General features: G+C 41.6%; 1 protein-coding gene and 1 pseudogene across 2 annotated transcripts in view; both read left to right on the top strand.

Moving 5' to 3' along the window:
- LOC106910270 (calcitonin gene-related peptide type 1 receptor-like) overlaps positions 1 to 22017 on the top strand; it is a 92126-nt pseudogene that overhangs the window by 59365 nt on the left and 10744 nt on the right. Inside the window, exons 4-11 of the transcript XR_015763705.1 lie at positions 13518 to 13625; positions 13784 to 13896; positions 14169 to 14260; positions 14446 to 14575; positions 15191 to 15344; positions 19196 to 19256; positions 20383 to 20449; positions 21000 to 21215. The product of XR_015763705.1 is annotated as a calcitonin gene-related peptide type 1 receptor-like (transcript). The remainder of the gene's footprint in view (positions 1 to 13517; positions 13626 to 13783; positions 13897 to 14168; positions 14261 to 14445; positions 14576 to 15190; positions 15345 to 19195; positions 19257 to 20382; positions 20450 to 20999; positions 21216 to 22017) is intronic.
- Positions 9222 to 10963, top strand: LOC148158234 (uncharacterized). The gene is made up of 2 exons (XM_088007563.1): positions 9222 to 9537; positions 10101 to 10963. The coding sequence occupies exons 1-2, from the start codon at positions 9267 to 9269 to the stop codon at positions 10466 to 10468; spliced, it is 639 nt and encodes a 212-aa protein (XP_087863689.1). The 5' UTR covers positions 9222 to 9266; the 3' UTR covers positions 10469 to 10963.

The raw sequence follows: 22017 nt of genomic DNA on the forward strand, positions 1-22017 counted from the left end.
TCGTCATGTCGTGCGAGTGAAGAAGTTATTGTGTCTGCAGCTCTGAGTGTTTTTTTTTTTTTTGGAAAACAGAAGAAAGACTGCCATTTCATTAGTAAGAAAACTGCTCCCTGAACTTTTTGGATGCTAAGAGCTAACCCGCAGTTAACAACTCCGAGTGGTGTGGCATATTGGAGCAACATTCTAGAGAGAACGAGGTAGTATACGTTCTGAATTAACATATGAATAATGACCGTCTCTGGAAAGACGATTAAAAGACTCGTTTTGCTGGATGGAAAGATGCCACAAGCTGTGCTAGTTTGAAGCTAAATTATCCAAGAAGCTAACGCTATTTAGCTACTCAGTGACTTGCAGATTCATGGTAACTTGTTATTAGAAGCCTGAAACCGAAGATTACTGAAAGCTCCGTGTGTTTTGGGAATTGTGAAGCATTTTATTGGATGAGGAAAAGCGTTATTGGAATGCCTTTTACTCATATGCACACAGTTTATGCACAGCTTTGTTGATAAGAAGGAATAAGAAGAAATATGATGGAGGGTGATCTTGAAATAGTTTGCACTGAAGAAATAGCCACCAAACGGCCAGTCAAGTTAACTGAGAAGGCAATTGAGGACAAACTGCACAGGCTACTTGGCACCAGGAGAGGATACTTATCTTGACTCACAACTTTAAGGAGGGAAGTTACCAGTTTAATCACATTAGCTGATAATTTGCCAACAGTGAAAGAGATAATGCATGAAGAATTTCATCCAATTCTCCAAGATTTTATTGACATTACTGGACAATTAGGAGATCTTCTACCTGAAGATGAGAAAGATGCAGATATTAACAACTGGTTTGAGCCTAGAATGTTAGTCATCAGACAGTTTACTGAAGATACTGAAAAATGGATGGAGGAGACATTGAGTTTACGACAAATGAACCAAGAAACACAAGCTGATGAAGAGATAGATCCTGATGATAGTGTGTCACAAGTGAGCCATAAATCCAATAAGCTGGTAAGCAAGGGCTGCGACAGACTGGCGACCTGTCCAGGGTGTACCCCGCCTCTCGCCCGGAACGTGAGCTGGAGATAGGCACCAGCACCCCTCCCGACCCCGCTGAGGGACAAGGGTGTCGGAAAATGGATGGATGGATGGTAAGCAAGGGCTCACGTACGCTGGACGCTCGACTGTGGTGTCTTCTCATACATCAGTTCGTGCTATTGAAGAAGCCAAGCTCTATGGTCTTGTAGAACGTGCTGCTGTTCTGGAAAGGAAATAAGAGTTGGAAATGGAGGAAGCCCGTATCAAAGCTGCCAAAGAAAAGTTGGAACTAGATGCAGCTATAGCAGAAAGGAGAGCAAAAATCAAAATTTTGAAACAGTATGAGAAATTAGAAGATGGCATGAGCAGCTACATGCGCTCTCAGCCTGCTGGCGGAATTTTCCTCTTCCTTCACTCTTCCTTCACTCTTCCTTCACTCTTGCGCCACCTGCTGGTGGCGCAAGAGTGAAGGAAGAGGAAAATTCCGTCCCTCTCTCTCAGACCAGACCTTACAGAAGCCATGCATCACTCAGGCCATTGCAAGATGTAAGACGTCAGGATGCTACGGTAAACACCGCAGTGCAACAGCATGAAGGAAGCATGAGTGGCCTGCTGAAAGTAATGGAAAACCAAAACACCATTACAGAGATGCTTGTTAAGCAACAGAAATATGCACAACTTCCTGAGAAAGAGGTTGAGGTGTTTAAGGGTGATCCACTTACCTATAAATCGTTCATTAGAGCTTTCGAACGAGCCATTGAACAGAAAACGGACAGTGAACAAGATAAGTTGTACTACTTATTACAGTTTACTTCAGGAGAACCACAGGAGCTTGTTCGAAGCTGCAAACACAGGCCATCACGCAAGGGGTTCAAAGAAGCAAAAGAATTGTTAAAGAAACATTATGGGGATGAGTTGGTGATTGCAAGCGCTTACATTGATAAGGCTTTAAAGTGGTCGCCAATTAAGGCTGAAGATGGAAAAGCGCTGAAGACATATGCTTTATTCCTAACTGGTTGTTGCAACACGATGCAAGATGTCGAATTGATGGAGGAAATGGATAATCCCACAAACATGAGGATGGTGGTATCTAAATTGCCTTATAAGATGCGAGAAAGTTGGCGCAATGAAGCATTTAAAATCAAGGAGAAAAAAGGGCATAGAGCAAGATTTGCTGACTTGGTCGCCTTCATTGACCGCCAGTCTAAGGTTGCCACAGATCCACTCTTTGGAGACCTACAAGGTAAAAATCCACCACCAACAGAAAGAATTAAGGAAAATCTGAAAGCGGTCAAGAGTGGATCAAAAGGAGCAAGCTTCGTCACTAATATGGTGGTGGGAAAGAAAAATGCAGCTTAGAATCTTGTCATAAGATCAAAGAGAAAATGAACCAGGAACGTATTGACTTTTTAAAGTCAAAGGGACTGTGTTTTGGGTGTTTGAGACAAGGTCATATTAGTCAGAACTGTAAGAAGAAGACAGTATGCAAACAGTGCTCAAGAAAACACCCAGACATTCTTCATCAGAACGAAGAAACTAAAAACACAACTTATGTGCCAGAACAAGGTAATACTCATAAGGAAGAGATGTCTGCGACTTCAAGTCCTGTCAAGGAAGAAGTGTGTGGCTACACTGGGGCCGGAGAAGCAGACTGTCTACTACCCGTGGTTCCTGTGAAGGTGAAGTCCCGCAGCAGTGGAAGATCCATAATGACTTATGCATTTATGGACCCTGGGAGTACAGCCACGTTCTGTACAGAGGACCTCAGAAGGAGGCTGAATGAGAAAGGAAAGCTGACTCAGATCTCCTTAAGTACAATGGGACAGAATGAATCAGAGAAACAAAGGTTGATCAACAGCTACCTGCTCACAGACCTTGAGGTGTGTAGTCTTGATGGAGAAGAGTACTTGCGGTTAACCAAAGTTTTCACACACAGTAACATTCCTGTGCAGAGAGAAAACATCCCCAGTCAGCAACATTTACAGAAGTGGCCTTACCTGAATGAGATGAATTTACCACATATTAATGCGAGTGTAGGCCTTCTCATTGGCTCCAACAACTCTAAAGCAATGGAGCCCTGGCATGTAATTAACAGTCAAGAGGAAGGTCCCTATGCTGTAAAGACTGTTCTCGGCTGGATGGTGTATGGTCCAGTAATGAATGAAGATCTGCTTGTCCGAGGCAAGACAGCTGCTTACTGTGTTAACCGAATTGCAGTTGAGGAAGTGGAACAGCTACTTATACAGCATTATAACACAGATTTTCCAGAACGTCTATATGATGATAAAGAGGAAATGTCACAAGAGGACAAATTGTTCATGGAATCTGTGCAAAGTACACAGATGGACATTACAGTGTGGGACTCCCACTGAGAGACAAGCATGTGAAAATGCCCAATAACCGCTGTGTGGCTGAACAGCGAGTTGCTAGTCTTAAGAGAAAATTGGCAAGGAATCAAGATTTTCTGGAGGATTACAAAGGTTTCATGGAAAGTATCCTGGCAAAAGGCAAAAGGTTATGCCATGGAAGTTCCTCAAGAACAGCTTGACCGTGATGACGGTAGGGTTTGGTATGTCCTGCACCATGGTGTATACCACCCAAAGAAAAAGAAAATTCGTGTTGTTTTCGATTGCAATGCCAGCTTTCAGGATGTGTCGCTAAATGGTCAGTTGATGCAGGGACCTGACCACACCAACACACTTATTGGTGCCTTAGTGAGGTTTCGAGAAGAACCAATAGCTGTGATGGCAGACATAGAGTCCATGTTTTATCAGGTAAGAGTCCCGGAGACAGATGCTGACCTATTGCGTTTTCTGTGGTGGCCAGCTGGTGATCTTAGCGCACCTGTAAGGGAATATAGGATGATGGTGCATATCTTTGGAGCAACGTCTTCCCCTAGCATTGCATCCTATGCACTATGAAGAACGGCAGAAGATCGAAGAGGCACAACTGCCCCAGAAGCTGTGGAAACAATTCTACATAATTTCTATGTAGATGACTGTCTTAAATCAGTGGCGAAGGAGGAGGAAGCAATCTTCTTGGTAAAGAGTCTTCAAAACCTGTGTGCTGAGGGAGGTTTTACTCTCAACAAGTGGGTCAGCAACAGCAGGAGAGTCTTGTCCTCCATTCCTGAAGAACTCAGAGCCACTGAGTTGAGAGACCTAGATCTCACACAGGATGCCTTGCCCATAGAACGTGCTCTCGGTGTACAATGGTGTACAGAGGATGATGTATTCACGTATAGCATCAAGACACAGGACAAGCCTAAGACAAGAAGAGGTGTTCTTTCTGTCGTGAATTCCACTTACGACCCTCTTGGCTTCCTGGCACCATTGATACTCCCTGCTAAGCTTCTGATGAGGGACCTGTGTAAAGAAAAGCTAGGATGGGATGAAGAGATTAGTGACTCACGAACAGAACAGTGGAGTAAGTGGCTGGAAGATCTCACTCTCCTTTCAGGCTTCAGCATCAGAAGATGTGTCAAACCGCAGGCCTTTGGAACCACAGTGGTGGTCAGATTACACCATTTTTCTGATGCAAGTGAGGTTGCCTATGGCACAGCATCTTACCTCGTTCTGGTGAATAACCAAGGCAGAATCCATTGTTCTCTTATGATGGGGAAGTCTAGAGTGTCCCCACTCAAGCAAGTCACAGTTCCAAGACTAGAGTTGACTGCAGCAGTTGTCGCAGTTAAGGTGGACAGAATGCTGCAAGAGGAAATGCAGATCCCACTTCAGCAGTCAATCTTCTGGACTGACAGCACTACGGTTCTGAAGTACATCGACAATGAGGCTGCTCGTTACAAGACCTTTGTGGCTAATAGAATTACACTCATACGAGAAGCAACTAAACCATCTCAGTGGAGGTACGTCAGAACTTCGCAGAACCCGGCTGACAAAGCAACCAGAGGCATGAAAGCAAAAAAGTTAATTGAAGATAAGAACTGGATAAATGGCCCAGAATTTCTTTCACAACCAGAAAGTGAATGGCCACAGAGACCAGACAACCTGAATTGCAGCATACAGAATGACTCAGAGGTGAAAAGTGTCACAGTAAACACCATCACAACTGAAGAAGAGCTTGATTGTATGAACAAGTTACTTGAGTACTATGACAGTTGGAACCGGCTGAAGAGGGCGACTGCATGGATTATGAAAGTTAGAGAGCTGCTGGCCAACTTGAAAACCAAAAGAAAAGAGTTTCAAAGTGAGATCAGTCATACAGAAAAGGATACAGAGAAGCAGAAGTTGTTTGTGAAACAAAGCATGGACATGTACAGGAGTACCTTGGAAAAGAAAGAACTTACCTTGGAACAGCTGACAACAGCAGAAGCGGAAATCATCCGGTACAGCCAAGCCCAATGCTTTCCTGAGGAGATTAGTGCACTCCGCAATAATAAGTCTGTCAAGAAGAGCAGCCAGCTGTACAGACTCGATCCCATGCTAAAGGACGGCATTCTAAGGGTAGGAGGACGGTTAGTTAAATCTGCCATGCCAGCAGACACAAAAAATCCTGCGATACTGTCCAAACATTCAAGAGTTGCATTTCTCATTCTAAATGACATCCATGAGAAGATCGGTCACAGCGGGCGCAACTATATGTTATCACAGTTGAGAGAGAAGTTTTGGATCCCACAAGCAACCTCCGCCATTAGGAAGCTCATATCCAAATGCACGGTTTGCAGAAGATTACAAGGACGAGCTGGTGTACAGAAAATGGCACCTCTGCCTGAATATCGTCTTGTACCAGACAAGCCCCCATTCACCAATGTTGGAATAGATTACTTCGGCCCATTTGACGTGAAGCTGGGTTGGAGCACTGTCAAAAGGTATGGTGTGATGTTTACTTGCCTTACCATCAGGGCAGTACACATTGAAGTGGCTTATAGTCTGGATACAAGTGCCTGTATCAATGTCCTCCGTCGCTTTGTTAGTAGAAGAGGACAGGTCTCTATCATGCGATCTGACAATGGCACCAACTTTGTTGGTGCCGAGAAGGAATTGAGAGAGGCACTAGAAAACCTGAACCAATCAGAAATTGAGAAAACAATGCAAAGGAAGGGCGTCAAGTGGATTTTCAATAGTCCTGCAGCATCACATCAGGGAGGGATTTGGGAGCGGCAGATCCGTTCAGTTCGCCGGATTCTCAATGCTTTACTTAAGGAACAGACCCTCACCGACGATAGCCTTCAAACACTTCTTTGTGAGGTTGAAAGCATAATAAATGGTCGACCCATAACCAGTGTGTCAGATGATCCACACGACTTAGATCCTCTGACCCCCAATCATCTGTTGTTGTTGAAAGTCCAGCCCAACATGCCACCAGGGATCTTCAACCAAGATGATATGTATACGAGAAAGCGTTGGAGGCAAGTACAATATCTTGCGGATCTATTCTGGTGCAGATGGACTCGTGAGTACCTACCCCTCCTCCAAGAACGCCAGAAATGGATGAAACAGAAGAGGAACTTTGAACCTGGAGATGTGGTATTGGTAATCGACAGTTCCTCTCCGCGCAACACATGGATCATGGGAAGAGTAGTACAGACCCTACCTGACTCCAGTGGAACTGTACGCCGTGTGAAGTTGCAAACGAAAAACAGCATCCTGGAGAGATCCGTGCATAAGCTATGCTTATTGCAAGAAGCCATATAAAGAGAAGAACAAAAGAGGAGAGAGACTTTTTTGTTTAAGAACTGTTTATTTGTAGTTTATTCATAATCTGGATTTAATAGCTCTTAGTTTTAAGTTAATTGATAATTGCGTAATCTTACAGTATACCCAATTAGGGGCCGGATTTGTAAGAGCCATAAAACAGGAAAGAGAGAATGTGGAAAAGTAAATTTTATAGTTGCAGTTTATATTTTATTTAATTCTTAATTCATCTTGTTGTGTAATTCTAGTTCTAAGAAAATTATTGATATGAAAAATGCTTGACGCTCTCTTGTAGTGACGTAATTAAGAGCGGGCAGCTCCATTTTAAGTCAGAGCTGACAAGAGCATATAGTTTTCTTACCGTGCGTGTAATGACTTGTAACCTCTTTATTTTTTAAGTAAAAACATCTAAACCAAAGGACTCGTCATGTCGTGCGAGTGAAGAAGTTATTGTGTCTGCAGCTCTGAGTGGTTTTTTTTTTTGGAAAACAGAAGAAAGAGTGCCACTTCACCCATTAAACACAAAGCAAGTCTCGCAATCAGCAGCAGCCACATGGAGGAGGAAACTGAGACCACATCGACTGCAACTACGTCGGACACGGCTCCAGGGGAACCAGCAGCTGCTGCTGAGAGCCCATGGGCTTATTTAAACACAATGTATTCTTTCGTGGGTGTTAAAGATGCGTCGTACCGCATGAAGTGTATGCTATGCCTGCCCAAAGATGTGGAAATTCTATCGTACAAAAACTCCCCGTCTAACCTGAAGAAACACATCGAGGTAACTTCTTATGAAATGATTATAATCCTCCTGTTTCAGTAACTATAACTTGGTAACTAGGCACTATTGTGAAATCTTGAGCATAACGTTACCTGTATCAATGAACTTTGTTTGGCATTGTTTCAGTTCCACACGTTTAGCTTAGGCCTAATGTTGACTGTAGCAGGCTACCTAGACTCCTCTGTTCAAGGGGAGACGGAAGACATAGCGATAGCAATTTAGACTAAATTTAACAAATATAGGAAAGGCATGCAAGTTCAAAACCACAAACCATTAACATTTGCTACTCTTTAAAACTGGAACAAACTTTGTGTGTGCTTCTACTGTCTTAAAGCCAAAGTTAGCCAACCTTGCAGTCGCCACAATAGCTATGTTTACATGATAGCCAATGTTCAATACCAACCAGTTTACTTAAATAACATTGTACTAGATTAAGTGTGTTTGCATTTATGTTGCAACCTAAGGAAATTAGTGTTTGTAACTGGGTCAATTTATGTCCAATTTATTTATTTTTTTCGTCTTTCAGAGAAGGCATCCGCACCATGTTCAGAAATACATTGAATTGACCACAGCAAAGCGCAAAAGGGCCAGTGGACCACCCACCCCCGCCAGCAAGCAGGCCACATTGACTCACACCTGGGCCATGACTCCTCAGAAGAGTGTTGAGAAGGCCATTGTCAAATATGTTGTACATGGGCTGCAACCCTTCTCAGTAGTCGAGCAGGAGCCATTCAGAGAATTCATCAAGGACCTTGTCCGTAATGCCAAGATGCTGTCACGGGTGATGCTCACATCCAAGATGGAAGATGGCTTTAAAGAAATGAAGTCTGCGCTGATTGAAGCGATGAAGGGGGTCGACTACATAGCTACTACTACTGATTGCTGGTCAGTGAGAAGGCGAGGGTTCATTGGCGTTACGGCACACTGGATCGACCCGGATAATCTTGAGAGATGTTCAGCAGCCTTGGCATGCCGACAGCTGAGGGGATCCCACACTTTTGATCTCTTGGCCAATGTGTTAAATGACATCCACGCAGAATTTGAAATCAGAGGCAAGATTGTGAAGACAACCACTGACAATGGTGCAAACTTTGTGAAGGCTTTTCGAGTGTTTGGGGAGGACGAAAACAACAATGAAGAGGGAATTGAAGCTGAAGCGCAGTCTGAAGATGGAGATACTGGAGTGCCTGAAGAAGTTGTGGAGTACATTGACACTGCAGCTCTGCTGCATGAAGATGATGGGTTTGGATTTCAGCTGCCAAGACACCAACGCTGTGCTTGTCATATTCTAAACCTTATCGCCAGTGAAGACTCCACAAATGCAAACTCCAGTGATGCGTACAAGAAGCTGCACCATGCAATGTTTGCCAAGTGCTATGGCCTGTGGAACAAATGTGGAAGATCCACACTTGCAGCAGAGATGGTTGAGGATGTCTGTTCTCTTCAACTTCTAAGGCCAAATAAAACAAGGTGGAACTCGTTGTTCATGGCCGTGGAACGTCTACTCAGGATTTGTAAAGAGAAGGGAGAGGGAGCCTTAAGAGCTATTGCCACTGACCTGAAGGTCCCAATGTAAGTAGGCCTAAGGTTTTTTTCTTAAGTAAAAGTGGAACTGCAGATAAACAAATGACAATGTGAATAACAGCGTCTATAAACAAAAATCACTGGAAATCTATCAGAAATGTCAATTTTCTATTCAGTTTTATAATCCTTGGTTCCATCTAACAAAAATCTGGATGCGTCTTCTTTTTTTGTCAACACAGGTTGAACCCAGCTGAACTTGCATTTCTCACGGAGTATGCTGCTGTAATGAGCCCTGTCGCCCAGGCAACCAACATACCTCAAGCAGAAACCAACGCACAAATGGGTTGGCTACTTCCGACAATTCACCTGCTACAGATTAAGCTCGACAAAGTCAAGTTGCAGCTGAAGTACTGCAGGCCTCTTGTTGATTCTTTACAGTCTGGAATTCAGAACCGATTCGGGCACATGTTCAAGGATGCCGAGCTGGTTGCAGCTGCAATTCTTCTTCCCAAATTCCGAACAACATGGACGAAGGACGATGCCACCATTAAAATGGGTAAGCTTATACATTAATGAGTACACACATCTGCTTCAGCAGTGATGGTACATGTTGAAATGCATGTTGACTGCATTCATGCAGTTCAAAACCATGTCAGTCCCACTACCATGCGTTACTGTGAGCATGGGACACTTCTTTTTACTAACTTCACCAACACACACTTGACACCATCTAAAACAAATTTGTTTATTTTGGTGTTATCAGACCACATGACATGCTTCCAGCAATCCATAGTCTGTCTCTGAGACCATGATAAACAAATTTGCTTAATATGGTGTCAAGCATGTGATGGTGACCAAATGAGAAGTACAAAAAGTGTCTCATGCTTAGTCAAGAATGATGGTGGGACTGACTTGGTTTGGGATTGCATGAATGCCGTCAAACACATTGGGAAGCGTTCATGCATCAATAAATTTGCTTGTTAGTTGGTACACGAAATAATTAATGTAGGGAAGAAAAAAAATCAAATGCTTTTTTTCACTACTTTAGAGTATGGCCACAACATGGCAGAAAGCTGCGTTGTTTAAGTGCTACAACTCTTCTATATTTCTGTATTTCAGGAATTGATTACATCAAGCAGGATCTCGGGGATCCCAACATACAGCCTGGTGATGCGACCAGGTCGAGTTCTTCGGATGAAGATGACTTCTTCTCGTCTCTGCAAGCATCAAAGACCCAAGATTGCGCCAAACAATTTGATGCCTACCTGTCCTGCTCAGCTGAGCACATGGATTTGCTTAGGTCCTTTCCTTCTGTCTGCAAGCTGTCTGTCAAGCTCAACACGCCCCTCCCAGCATCTGCAGCATGCGAACGGCTGTTCAGCATAGCAGGTCTTGTGTTCAGCCCACGAAGAGTTCGGCTAAATTCTAGGCACTTTGAAAGCCAGCTGCTTTTGAAGATGAACAGAAGGTTTTACAGTTTCAAGTGATAATGGGGTTTTGTGCAAGGATGACCAAAAGGGAGGCTGAGATTTGGAGGGGAAAAAAAAAGTCGAGGGCAAAAGTGTAGAGGGGATGGGATGAGGGGTTAAGCCATTGCAAAGTGTTTAAGATTTAGTTAATAGGTCTGAGGTGCAATAACAGTACCATCTTTTTTTTTTCTCTGGTGAGATGTACACCTCATTTCAGCACTGCCTTTTTTTTTACGTTTTAATGTAGGTTTACAAAAAGGTCTCTCTCTTCAGATGCTAAATAAGCTGCATTTCCCTCCCAATTCTTTTCTTTTGCATAATGACCAATATAAAAAATATCATTCAAACCGCATTTGCCTTGTTTTACTTTTTACTTATACTTTTCATTACATTACTTGAGTACATCCATTTTTACAATAATTTCCATACTTAAGTACAAGACATTTCAGATACTTTAAGACTTTAACTCAAGTAACATTTCAGTCAGTGACTTGGACTTTTACCAAAGTCATATTTTGGAGCTGTACCTATACTTTTACTTGACTCTGAGATTTCAGTACTTTATACAACACTGATGAAGAGGATACATGTGTAGCTATCTTGATGCTCCAGGTGGGACTAGACATCGTGCAGGACAGTGGCAACAGCATCTTCAGTTGACCTGTTAGCTCTGTAAGCAAACTGATGTGTGTCAAAGGTGTGAGGAATGAATAATTGAATAGGACTCTGAACCAGTCTTTCAAAGCATTTCATCACCAATGGTGTGAGAGCCACTGGTCGGTAGTCGTTCAGGCAGGTGATGGGTGATTCTTTAGGAATGGGAACAATGATGGAGGATTTCATACAGGATGGGATTCTGGCTTGAGAAAGGGACTGATTAAATATTTTTGTAAAGACTCCAGCCAACTGCTCTGCACAGTTACTCAGCACACGTCCAGGAACACCATCAGATCCTGCTGCCTTTCTGCGGTTGACGGATTGTAGCGAGTGTCTCACTTCTAATTCCTCCACCTGGAAGATAGAGGTGCTTAGTTGCACTTCTTGATTAGAGACAGTTGTCATTGGAGGCTCAGACTTGAAACGAGCAAAGAAGTGGTTCAACTTTTCTGCTTGTGAGATGTCACCTCTGGCTGTTCCATGGTTGGTTATGTAGTTGGTAATGTGCTGGATTCCCAACCAAACCTGTCTGTTGTTGTCCAAATGCTCTTCAGTCCTCTCCGTGTAGTCCCTTTTAGCTTTCCTGATTCCTCTTTTTAGGTTGCTCTGTGCCAAGCTGTAGAGGTCCTTGTCCCCAGACTTGAAAGCAGCATTTCTTTCTTTAAGCAGCTGCTGGACTTCTCTGGTCATCCATGACTTTCTGTTTGGGAAGCTCTTGATACGTTTTTTTCACTGTAACAACGTCAGTGCAGGTTTTGATGTAACAAAGAACACTGTCAGTGAATAATTCCAGGTCTGTATGTTCAAAAATATCCCAGTTTGTTTTTCCAAAACAGTCCTGTAGTTGCTGAGAGGCATCGACAGGTCAGCTAGTGATGGTTCTTATGGTGGAACGTTCAGATTTCCTCAGGGTGGTATATGCAGGAATCAAAAACAGTGACATGTGGTCAGACTGCATCAGGTGAAGTAACTGCTTGGTTCTATAACCCAATTTGATGTTAGAGTAGACCTTATCCAATGTATTGAGTCCTCTGGTAGCACACTTTACATGTTGATGGAATTTGGGGAGCACTACCTTTAAGTTGACATGATTAAAATCTCCAGCAATAATGAAAACTGCATCTGGACAGCATAATAACTCTGTTGGTTATTAATGCTGTTATACAGTATTCTGAGGGGCGAATTTGCATTGGCAGAGGGTGGAATGTAAACGACAGTGATCAATATTACACTAGGAAGGTAGAAAGGTCTGCATTTCAGAGTAAAATACTCCAAGTCAGAGGTGAACTGGCTGTCCACAGTCACAGTGTCTGTACACCAGGTGTTGTTGATATACACACCGACTCCTCCCCCTCTGCTCTTACCAGAGTCCGCGGTCCTATCAAAACGCCGTGTAGTATAGCCTATTAGCTCAATGGCTGAGTCCGTGATTCCTGAATGAAGCCAGGATTCTGTAATCATGACTACGCAGCTGTCTCTGACAGTTCGGTCTGTAAAGGTCAGGAGCCTTAGTTTGTCTATTTTGTTGACAAGGGATCTGGCGTTAGTGAGGAGAATGCTGGGAAGCGGAGCTTTATGAGGCTGTCTTCGTAGTCTCACCAAAACTCCGGCTCTGAAGCCTCTCTTCTGTTTTCTTTCTTTGCGCCGTCTGTGCGCCTTTGAATCTGGAGTGGTACTCCATGGAGAGCCGGGAGTCCTTGCTATGTCCTCCGGGATGTTATGAGAGTGTAAAAAATCAGCTGTAACACTCCGTTCGCAGCAAAGACCGATCTTCAGAAGAACATGCTTACTGTAGCGGTGGTTCATGTTTAGGCAAGAGGTGGTTCGCCCAACATAAAGTGAAATGGTCCAAGTTAATACCACCGAGACCAGGGGCGCAACTACATATTATTCAGGTGGATGCGAAAACATAAATCGCCCCCCCCCCAAAAGCAAAAGGAAGGTACATAAGGGTGAAGGAGCGTAAGGGCGCGGTGAAGTGTATGCGAGGGCATCATCGGCGTGCCGCCACCTCCAGACGGGGTTTTTGACGCCCCCTCTGGTGCAGCGCCCCTATGCGTTGCATGCGCTGCATACCCACTTTTTGCGCCACTGACCGAGATGCAGGAAAAGTGCCGAGCCGCTGCATCTAGTGTGCCACCGTTACCGTTAAAAAATTAAAAAGAGATTACCTTAAAAATGACTGGACAAATAAATGTTGACTGTCTTCACTGTACTAAAATGTCTACAGTGATGCATTTCTGCAGTGGTTTTAAGCCTTTAATCTGTCTGTCAGTTATTGTTCTTTTCACTTCATGTTTTCCACGTGTTTAGGTTGTTTTTAATACAATGTCGTTATTTTTATTTAAAAAGCCACTGTTCTGACTACAGAACACTGTTGTTTCAGTTCTCGATGTCTTGTTCTCTGCAGGCCCTTTCTGTAACCGTACCTGGGATGGTTGGATGTGTTGGAACGACTCTCCGCCGGGGACTTCCATGCAGATGTGTCCTTCGTACTTTATAGACTTTGACCCCAGTGGTAAGGCCTTCAAAAGCTTTGCATACATGTGTATTAAAGCTTGTTTTGTTTTGCATTTATCTTAGTTATATGGGTATCATGCTTCCTGGAAAAGCAATAACTACTTTGAGTGCACATTGCTGTCGACTGTGTGAGTTTTTCCTCATTTCTTACAACAGAAACAGTCACCAAAATTTGCAATCCTGATGGCCAGTGGTTCCACCATCCAGAGAGTAAAAGAGTCTGGAGCAACTACACACTGTGTTCTGCCCACAGTAAAGATAAACTCAAGGTAAAGCCTGTTGTGCCCTGGGCGGTAGCCCATGTTGCCCATGTCAGAAACTGCCACTGGTTGAAACTATATTAATCCATCTACATTCATGACTCCAGATGAGACACTGTAAATTTGATGGCCCTCCTTTTCCTGTCCTACTAACATATTATAATAGAGACTATGCAAACTCCCCCAGCTAAACCCATGTTTTTTTTGTCTTGTTGCTAGGTTAAACGTTTTGTTGTGCAGCTGTGTACTAACTATGACCAAACCTTTATGTTGTCTTGCAGTTTACACTCAGTCTCTATTACCTGGCTATGGCTGGTCATGGTATATCCATCGTTTCTTTAATCGTCAGTTTGGTCATCTTCTCCTATTTAAAGTGAGTCTAATTGTCTGATCCAATTTAATGTGCATTTGTTTAGTATTCTTGTTTTAATGACTTTAAACGACTAAATAAATGTCACAGAGAAAAGTTTCGATTTTTAAAGACATATATTTTTATATCTTTAAAAACATAACTAATCTGATTGGTTTTATCTTCTCTAATATGTTTTTCTTCTTCAGAAGTCTTAGCTGTCAGAGGATCTCTCTCCACAAAAACATGTTCATCTCTTTCATCTTTAACTCTGTGTTTACCATGGGGTGGCTTTCAATGACCTCCTGTGGTAGTCAAACCATAAGTGCCATCAACCCTGTGAGTTGATGAATTGCTTCATTTCATTACACCTAAGAATACGGAGCCCCTAAGGGGACATGGAGAAAAAAAAAAAAGGAAAGAAATCCCGACTTATTATCGCGAGATCCCGAGAAACTAAGTCGAGATCTCGAGATCCCGACTTATTATCGCGAGATCCCGACTTATTATCGCGAGATCCCGACTTATTATCGCGAGATCCCGACTTATTATCTCGAGATCCCGACTTATTATCTCGAGATCCCGAGAAAATAAGTCGGGATCTCGAGATCTCGAGATAATAAGTCGGGATCTCGAGATCTTGACTTAGTTTCTCGGGATCTCGAGATAATAAGTCGGGATCTCGAGATAATAAGTCGGGATCTCGCGATAATAAGTCGGGATCTCGCGATAATAAGTCGAGATTTCTTTCCTTTTTTTTTTTCTCCATGTCCCCTTAGGGGCTCCGTATAAGAATTTTACTTTAATTGATTAGAAAAAAAACATAGTTACATACATTATTTATTGCTGTTTGCAGAAGAGGTGCTAATTCATAGATTTCTGTTGTACTTGCATTGATTTCTGTGGATTTGTGTTTTCTATCAGTGAAAAAACTTTTGAATTTCTTACCATCAGGTCAGCTGCAAGATTCTAGCTACGTTAGTTCAGTATACTGCTACCTCCAACTACTTCTGGATGCTGTGTGAGGGCATCTATCTCCACACACTTATCATAGTGGCCGTCTTTGTGGGGGAACAGCAGCTGTTTTGGTACTATGTCCTGGGATGGGGTAAGTCTGGAAGTTCTGGTTATCTACAGCTGTTTCATATCCACTTCTTTGCATTAAATGCAAGATGTCACAGACAGCTACCTTATATAATTGATTGCTAATCAAGGCTTTAAGAAGGGCAGAAGCATTGCATGTTTCTAATTTGTGCACTGGACTTGACTATGCTGATTGCTGGGAGACTGAAGGAAGTTGTGAGTTTCTTTTAAACTACATTTTACATTCCAAAGGATTTAAGGCAGAATGTGCTTGAATAAGAATGTATTTAGATGCATTTCAAGTTATTTCAGTCTATAAAGACAACCTACATACAAATAAAGTTATCTCCATAGTCGAAGTTCAATAGTCTGAAAAGTTTTACATCAGCTTCGAGGAACTATGTTTAAATTTTGGTTTGATGACCAGAGGGCTCATTTTAGTGGCTTTTATAATTCTGTTTTAAAGGACCATGCAGGGCCATAAAAATGAATCACTTACATCACTGTAAATAGTGATGTGAGCTTTTCTGTTTGATCTTGTTAAAACACTGCTGCAGAGTTTTGGGCCAAACAAAGGCGATCAAGAGCTTGTTTTTGCTGATTCATGTGAAAAGTGTGTTACAATAGTCTAGTCAAAAGGAAATAAAAGCATGATCCGTCTGAGGATCCCATTTTTACACCAGCCTTCATAGTTTTATCTCAAATGACAAAAAGTGGGCAACCTTACCTTCTCACTTTGTCTTCTGGCTATTAGCTTGAAGTCCATTGATATGTTGTGAGGTGTTTGAACATCACTGCTTGGCGATCAAATCCTCTTTGGTTTTTAAGTTTACCAGCAGTCCTTGTAAGTTTTCCATCTCATGTTTATAATAAGAGGATGATAAAGCAGAAAAAGCTGCCATCTTGCTCTTCTAAATTGCTGTCACACACTCCAGAACACTTGGTAAGTCTTGCAGTACATTTGTCTGTGCCTTAGCACACCTAATTCAGGAGAATCAGCAAAAATAAAAGGTTTTTGGACTCATCCATGATGCCAAGAGCATAAAAACTCTATCAACAAACCAACAAAACAAAAACAGAACACCCTGGAGTTGGTACCATCCAGCATCCAGGGTTCCTGATTGGTTCACATAAATGTCTGTAAACTAGTGAAGATAGAAAACTCCAGAGTGATAGATCATATCAACCATCAGGGAACTGTCAACAGTAGGCTCAGTAACCTGCTGTATGGGCAAGTTAAGGATTATCTGGAAATAATCCTGTCTTTACAGGATTATTTCCAAAGGAACCTTCTGTCCCAGGAAGAGATTGAGGATTATTTGTCTCTCTTGACATGACCTGGGTAAAAGGGAATTTATTTACTGTAAGTCCTTCTCCAGAAGAAATTCAACCAAAGTAGTTTCTGGGGAATGGTGTGAGAGCAGTGTGTTTCTCTTGGGTGCTTTCTGGTTGAGGTGCTTTACTTTCTACAGTGACTGTTAGAAAAGGAAGAAAGGCTTTTACAACTATAAGAGTTTATCTGGACCTGTTGAAGGTATTTGCTTGAACACTCTTTCTGTTCTGCTCCCAGTCTTGACCATAGCTAAGAGGGTGAATGCCTGTGATCTCCATCAGTTTACATTGGCTCCCTGGGGCCACTAGAGTGCGTTTGAGGCCCAGTGCTTCTTAGTGTCTAAAGCGATAGTCTTACTGTCTAATAGATGTTAATCTGTGGAAGTACAGGCTTTCCATCCACCTTTCTTAGAGGTTTAATTGCCTTCGGAGCCTACTTGATGCCGGGATCAGGATGACTGCCATTTCTCCCATAGTGAACCATTGAGCGACATTAGAAAGAAATGGGTTGATGAATTTAGTCTCTGGTTCTTCGATAACAGAGGGAGGTGTTTCACCACTCTTGCCTTTTAAATGAGCACATGTTGAACAGGATGAGCAGGGAGGGTTCGATTGGCTAAGATGGTGCGGTGGAGCCCCAACCATGACTCAACCTGTCACAGCAGTTTGTCAAGCTAACGTGTTTCTATACTTAAACACCCCACTCTGTTATCAAAGCACTAAGGATTACATGAAGTAAGACAAGGTTTTGCAAGCTACACACATGACTGATATAACTAGCTATGCTAAATGCTAGCCACGTGGCTCACTGGGGGAGTGGCTAACATAATTACAAACAGTAGAGCAACAACAGAGTGAGTGGAGTCAGGGACTCTGATATCGATTATTAAAACATCCCTTAATCAGAACCCCAATCTGATTCTTAGGATTGGATTGGGACATTAATAAAATAGAATGAATGACACTAGACTGAATAGAAATGAATTATTTCAATAGGACTCCATTTACAGAATTTAAAATATACAACCTCTGAAGATTTAAAGGTGCTCCTGATACAAAAGGAATGGAGAGAGTTCACTTCAGACTTCCAGTACAAAGAAGACAGACAAGACAGACACCTGTCATCTGCAGAAATACTCAGATGACTCAGCAGTCGTCGGGTGGATCAGAGATGGCTAAGACGCTAAGAACAGAGAAAGCTGTGTACCGCTTTGTGCCATGGTTTGGGAACAATCGTCGTATGCTGAAAGTGAACAAACCAAAACACCTCCATATGCACCTACAACAAACTGACCTGGAGATGCAACAGTGAAGCATGTTGATCTTCACTGATCAACATGTCCATTAATCTGTGGAAAGCGTAATCTCTTCCTTAGTCATCTGCAGCCTCAGAAAGAAGCTGAACAAGTTGAACACCAGCTCTGTTCTGGAGACTGTCCTGGTCTCTATTTTCTTTCTGGCAGCTGCTCTCCTCGGCCTGTTCACAAAGGAATTACTGTTCAAATCCTTCTCAAGACTTTTCAAACATCAATTCATAACTGTGATGAAAAAACTAAACACTGAAAACTAAAAAAAAAAAAAAAACTAAACAAAAAACTCACACCTAATTCAAGACTTCCTATAAATTAAATAAGTTAAGCTTTCCTGAAACAGTTAAGAGAATCATCTTGTTGTCAGCCTGTAAGGATTTAGGAACACCGTTTAGCTAAACTGAAACTTAAGGGAAAGTTTAGCATTCACCTTCTGATACTTGGCAGGATGTGATGAAGAATGATAGAAGAGAAACTTAAAAGTAAATTTTATTTAAACATTTATCTAACATCACATCTGTAAGGAGATTCAGTGTTTTCCATCCTGCTTGACTGACAGCAGTGAGAGATTAAAGCAGCGGCAGGAACAGACTTGGGAGCCATGAAGATGAATACAAGTAACATGGATGTTGGGTGATATAAATGTTTTATACCACCCAAACCTGGTATTTCACACCAGCATTTACATTAGCAGTTATTATACATAAAGACCTGGACTACCTTTGGTGCATCAAGAGCATACATTTTCAACATCATTCAGCACAAAGATGTAACTTTGCTGGTCGAGTATGCCTCTCCTTGTATAAGTGTCTCTCGTCAGATGAGACTCTCTGGTTCCACATGTACCAGTTTTCCCTTCATGTGACTGTTGCTTTTTAAATGCTTGGGCTATGTTATTGAGCTGAATAAAAAGCAATGTGTGTTTGTCCTTTTAACCAGCTTTTGAGATCAATTCACATGGAAATCGACTTCATTTATCTGATTTATCTGATTTGTTTAACTCAATTTAAACAACCGTTTCTCACTTGTGTAACTGCCAAAATAGAAACTGAGACACTAATTTATAGAACAGTAAAGTGAATGTTTTGAAAGGCTCAGTATTTCCTCTTTACTTTTTATTCTACATTAAGCTACTGAGTAACTAACCTGAGTTATTATAACTTCCAGCATCTTCGACAGGGATTGGTGGGATGATATTTCTTATGTTTGTGGGGTTTTTTTTCTGTGTTCATAGTTTTTCCCATCTTTCCTGCCATTACATATGCTCTTGCTCGTGGATTCTACTTTAATGACACGTGAGTGTACTTTTCTTCCTGTGGTCTGTTTCATTGTATTGACTGAATTATGATCAACCTGAATTTATCCTCCTGGTTGTATTTAGGCCAACTCACTCCAGGTTTTTCAAAATAAATCTCAAATAGTTTTCACAGATACCATTCTAATAAATGTATAAAAGGTGGCATGTTGGGTGTCTTGTGCTTGCTGGTTTGTTTTTTTATTCATTTTTATTTATTTATTAAAGCTTACATCTAATCAAAAGAAATGTTCCTTTTCATAACAGCTAAAGCTAATCATTGGTATAGAATGTAACCTCTACTTTAATAACTACAATAGTAAAAAATGAATAAAATCATGATCACGATTTTACTCAGTCTCATGAAGAGTATGGTCAGGGTTGGCCATGCTCATCATGGTCATGATTGTCTTTAGAAAACAGAGTGTCTTCAGTCAGAGGCTTCTTCAGATTATCTGTAATACAGACTGCTACAGGAGATCTTTCCTGCCAACAACCATCATCTACAATAACTCTGAAGAATCTGAATTACACTGAATAAAAATATAAACGCTCAATGTCAAATATTGTTGCCACTACTGCAAATCGACCTCATCCTCGTCGGCCACATGTGACCACTCCAGCACAAGATCGCCACATCTGGCTTGTCCATCTGTGAGATTGGATATGACCAGCAATACACACAGCTGATGAGACTATTGGTCTGCACAACAGATGCATCACATCTCAGACTGTTCGTAATGAGAAGCCAACCTGCATGCTCTGCAAATTCCTCAACCTGACCTCTATCATGTTCAAAGGATTGTCAATCCGCTACAAATGGCCATACCGAGATGATAGCAATGCCGATATGAAGATCAGTAATTGCTGAAAGTATACTTTGAGTTTTTCTATATATTGCGTAACCCAAATGTTCATAAAACTCTTATGTTTGACATGGGGCATTTATATTTTCGTTCAGTGTAATAAGAGTTACAACATTAATCTCCTTTTGAGAGCAATTAAGTATTTTTGTATTTGTATTAGTTGGGTTCTACAGCCCTTATCTGAGCTGACAGAACGCCCTTTTCTGTAAACGTATCAAAGCTTCTGAGCTTTACCTAAAATGCTAGCTCTATTTTCTCCAGGTGTTGGATCAGTGCAAACTCCCACCTCGTCTACATCATTCATGGGCCCATTCATGCTGCACTCTTTGTAAGTAGTTATCAGTGTTTTTTCTGCATATTATCAGGCATTTCCTTTACTTGTTTTATCATATAAACACTGGTCAGAAAGTGTTGGAGCTATGCGACTTTTGTTTGAAATTGATGGAAAATGATTTGGGCATTTCAATAGGTTTTCTATTTTTTCCAAATCAAAAGAATTCAATGAAACAAAGGGCAGACATCATCTGGACCACTGGGGTTAATGCAGCTTGACTTTTACTGAAGTGATATTGTGTTTTGATGGATTAATATTTATTATGTAATCCCAGGGCCATGTACTAACCTCTGGAAAGGTTGACTGCTGAAGGGGTTAAAAACAACAAGGACTTCCGTACTATTTCTGACACCAGAGCTGTACGAAGTTTCCTTGTCCATTAGCTGGTGTGTCGACCTTCCGGCCTATTATTTGTTCAATCAGCAGATGTTTGGGAGAAATTTCTACAAGAATGGACATAATCCAACAGAGGTTGTTCCTCTACAATGAATGCCTTGTATCTTTTTGTCGTTTCACTTGTATTGTCTTCCGTCCATCCAATCAGGTAAACCTTTTCTTTCTCCTGAATGTCATCCGAGTCCTCATCACCAAGCTGAGGAAGACGCACTGTGCTGAGTCTACTGCCTACATGAAGGCGGTGAGGGCCACGCTCATCCTGATCCCGCTGCTGGGAGTCCAGTACATCCTCATGCCCTGGATCCCAGACATATATGACAAACAAGTCATTTACATCTTTGTGTCTGTCCTTTCCAACTTCCAGGTACACACGTGTGATTTTTTTTAAGCTACTTTCCAGAATTACAATCTCTTGCGAACGCATTAAAATCTCATCAACCTTGTCATATTTTGTTGCCTTATATTTGCAAACTTTAGTGTCTCGTGAGGGAATTTACAGGATTCACCCCTCTGGATGACAATAAATCAGTCATGGTCAATAAAATTTGGGGTTTTTTTTGACAATTTTTTTTTAATTTAATGTCAAATTGAAAACTAATTTCTGGGGGAAAAAACAATTAATTCCAGATTTGCAGGGCTGATTAAGACAGATCCACACAGACTCTGTGTCAAAGGTGCATCAACTAAGCACTGATTTGAAGGGAGTGAATATTTATCCAATCACTAAATGTTAAATTTTAAATAACAATTAAATAAATGTTTTTATTTAATTGTCATTTTGTAGAAAGGGGTTTTATGTTATTTTTTTGGTCAAAATGGCAAATTTTGTTGATTATGACTGATTTATAAAAGCAATAAAATAAATAAAATATTAAAAGAGGCTGCATATGATAAACCAAGAAAAATAAAGCATCTTTATGAAATGGAAGGAAAACAATAAATGATTTTCAAAATAGGGATACGCAGTGACACATCTGGTATCATCATTGCCAGGAACTCAACTTTGACCTTCCCGAGATCAATTATATGCGGATCGCATCATTTAGGTATAAGCAAACAGCTGTGAAATACAGAAATCCCCACTATAGTCATTTTTTATACCATTGTTTGGCGCCCCCTTTAGCGTAGCACCCCTATAGCACATCATGCATATTCACTTTTTGTGC

Source organism: Poecilia mexicana, unplaced genomic scaffold (assembly GCF_051168715.1).
Source record: "Poecilia mexicana isolate PSO_F unplaced genomic scaffold, ASM5116871v1 scaffold_7, whole genome shotgun sequence".
NCBI lineage: Eukaryota > Metazoa > Chordata > Actinopteri > Cyprinodontiformes > Poeciliidae > Poecilia > Poecilia mexicana.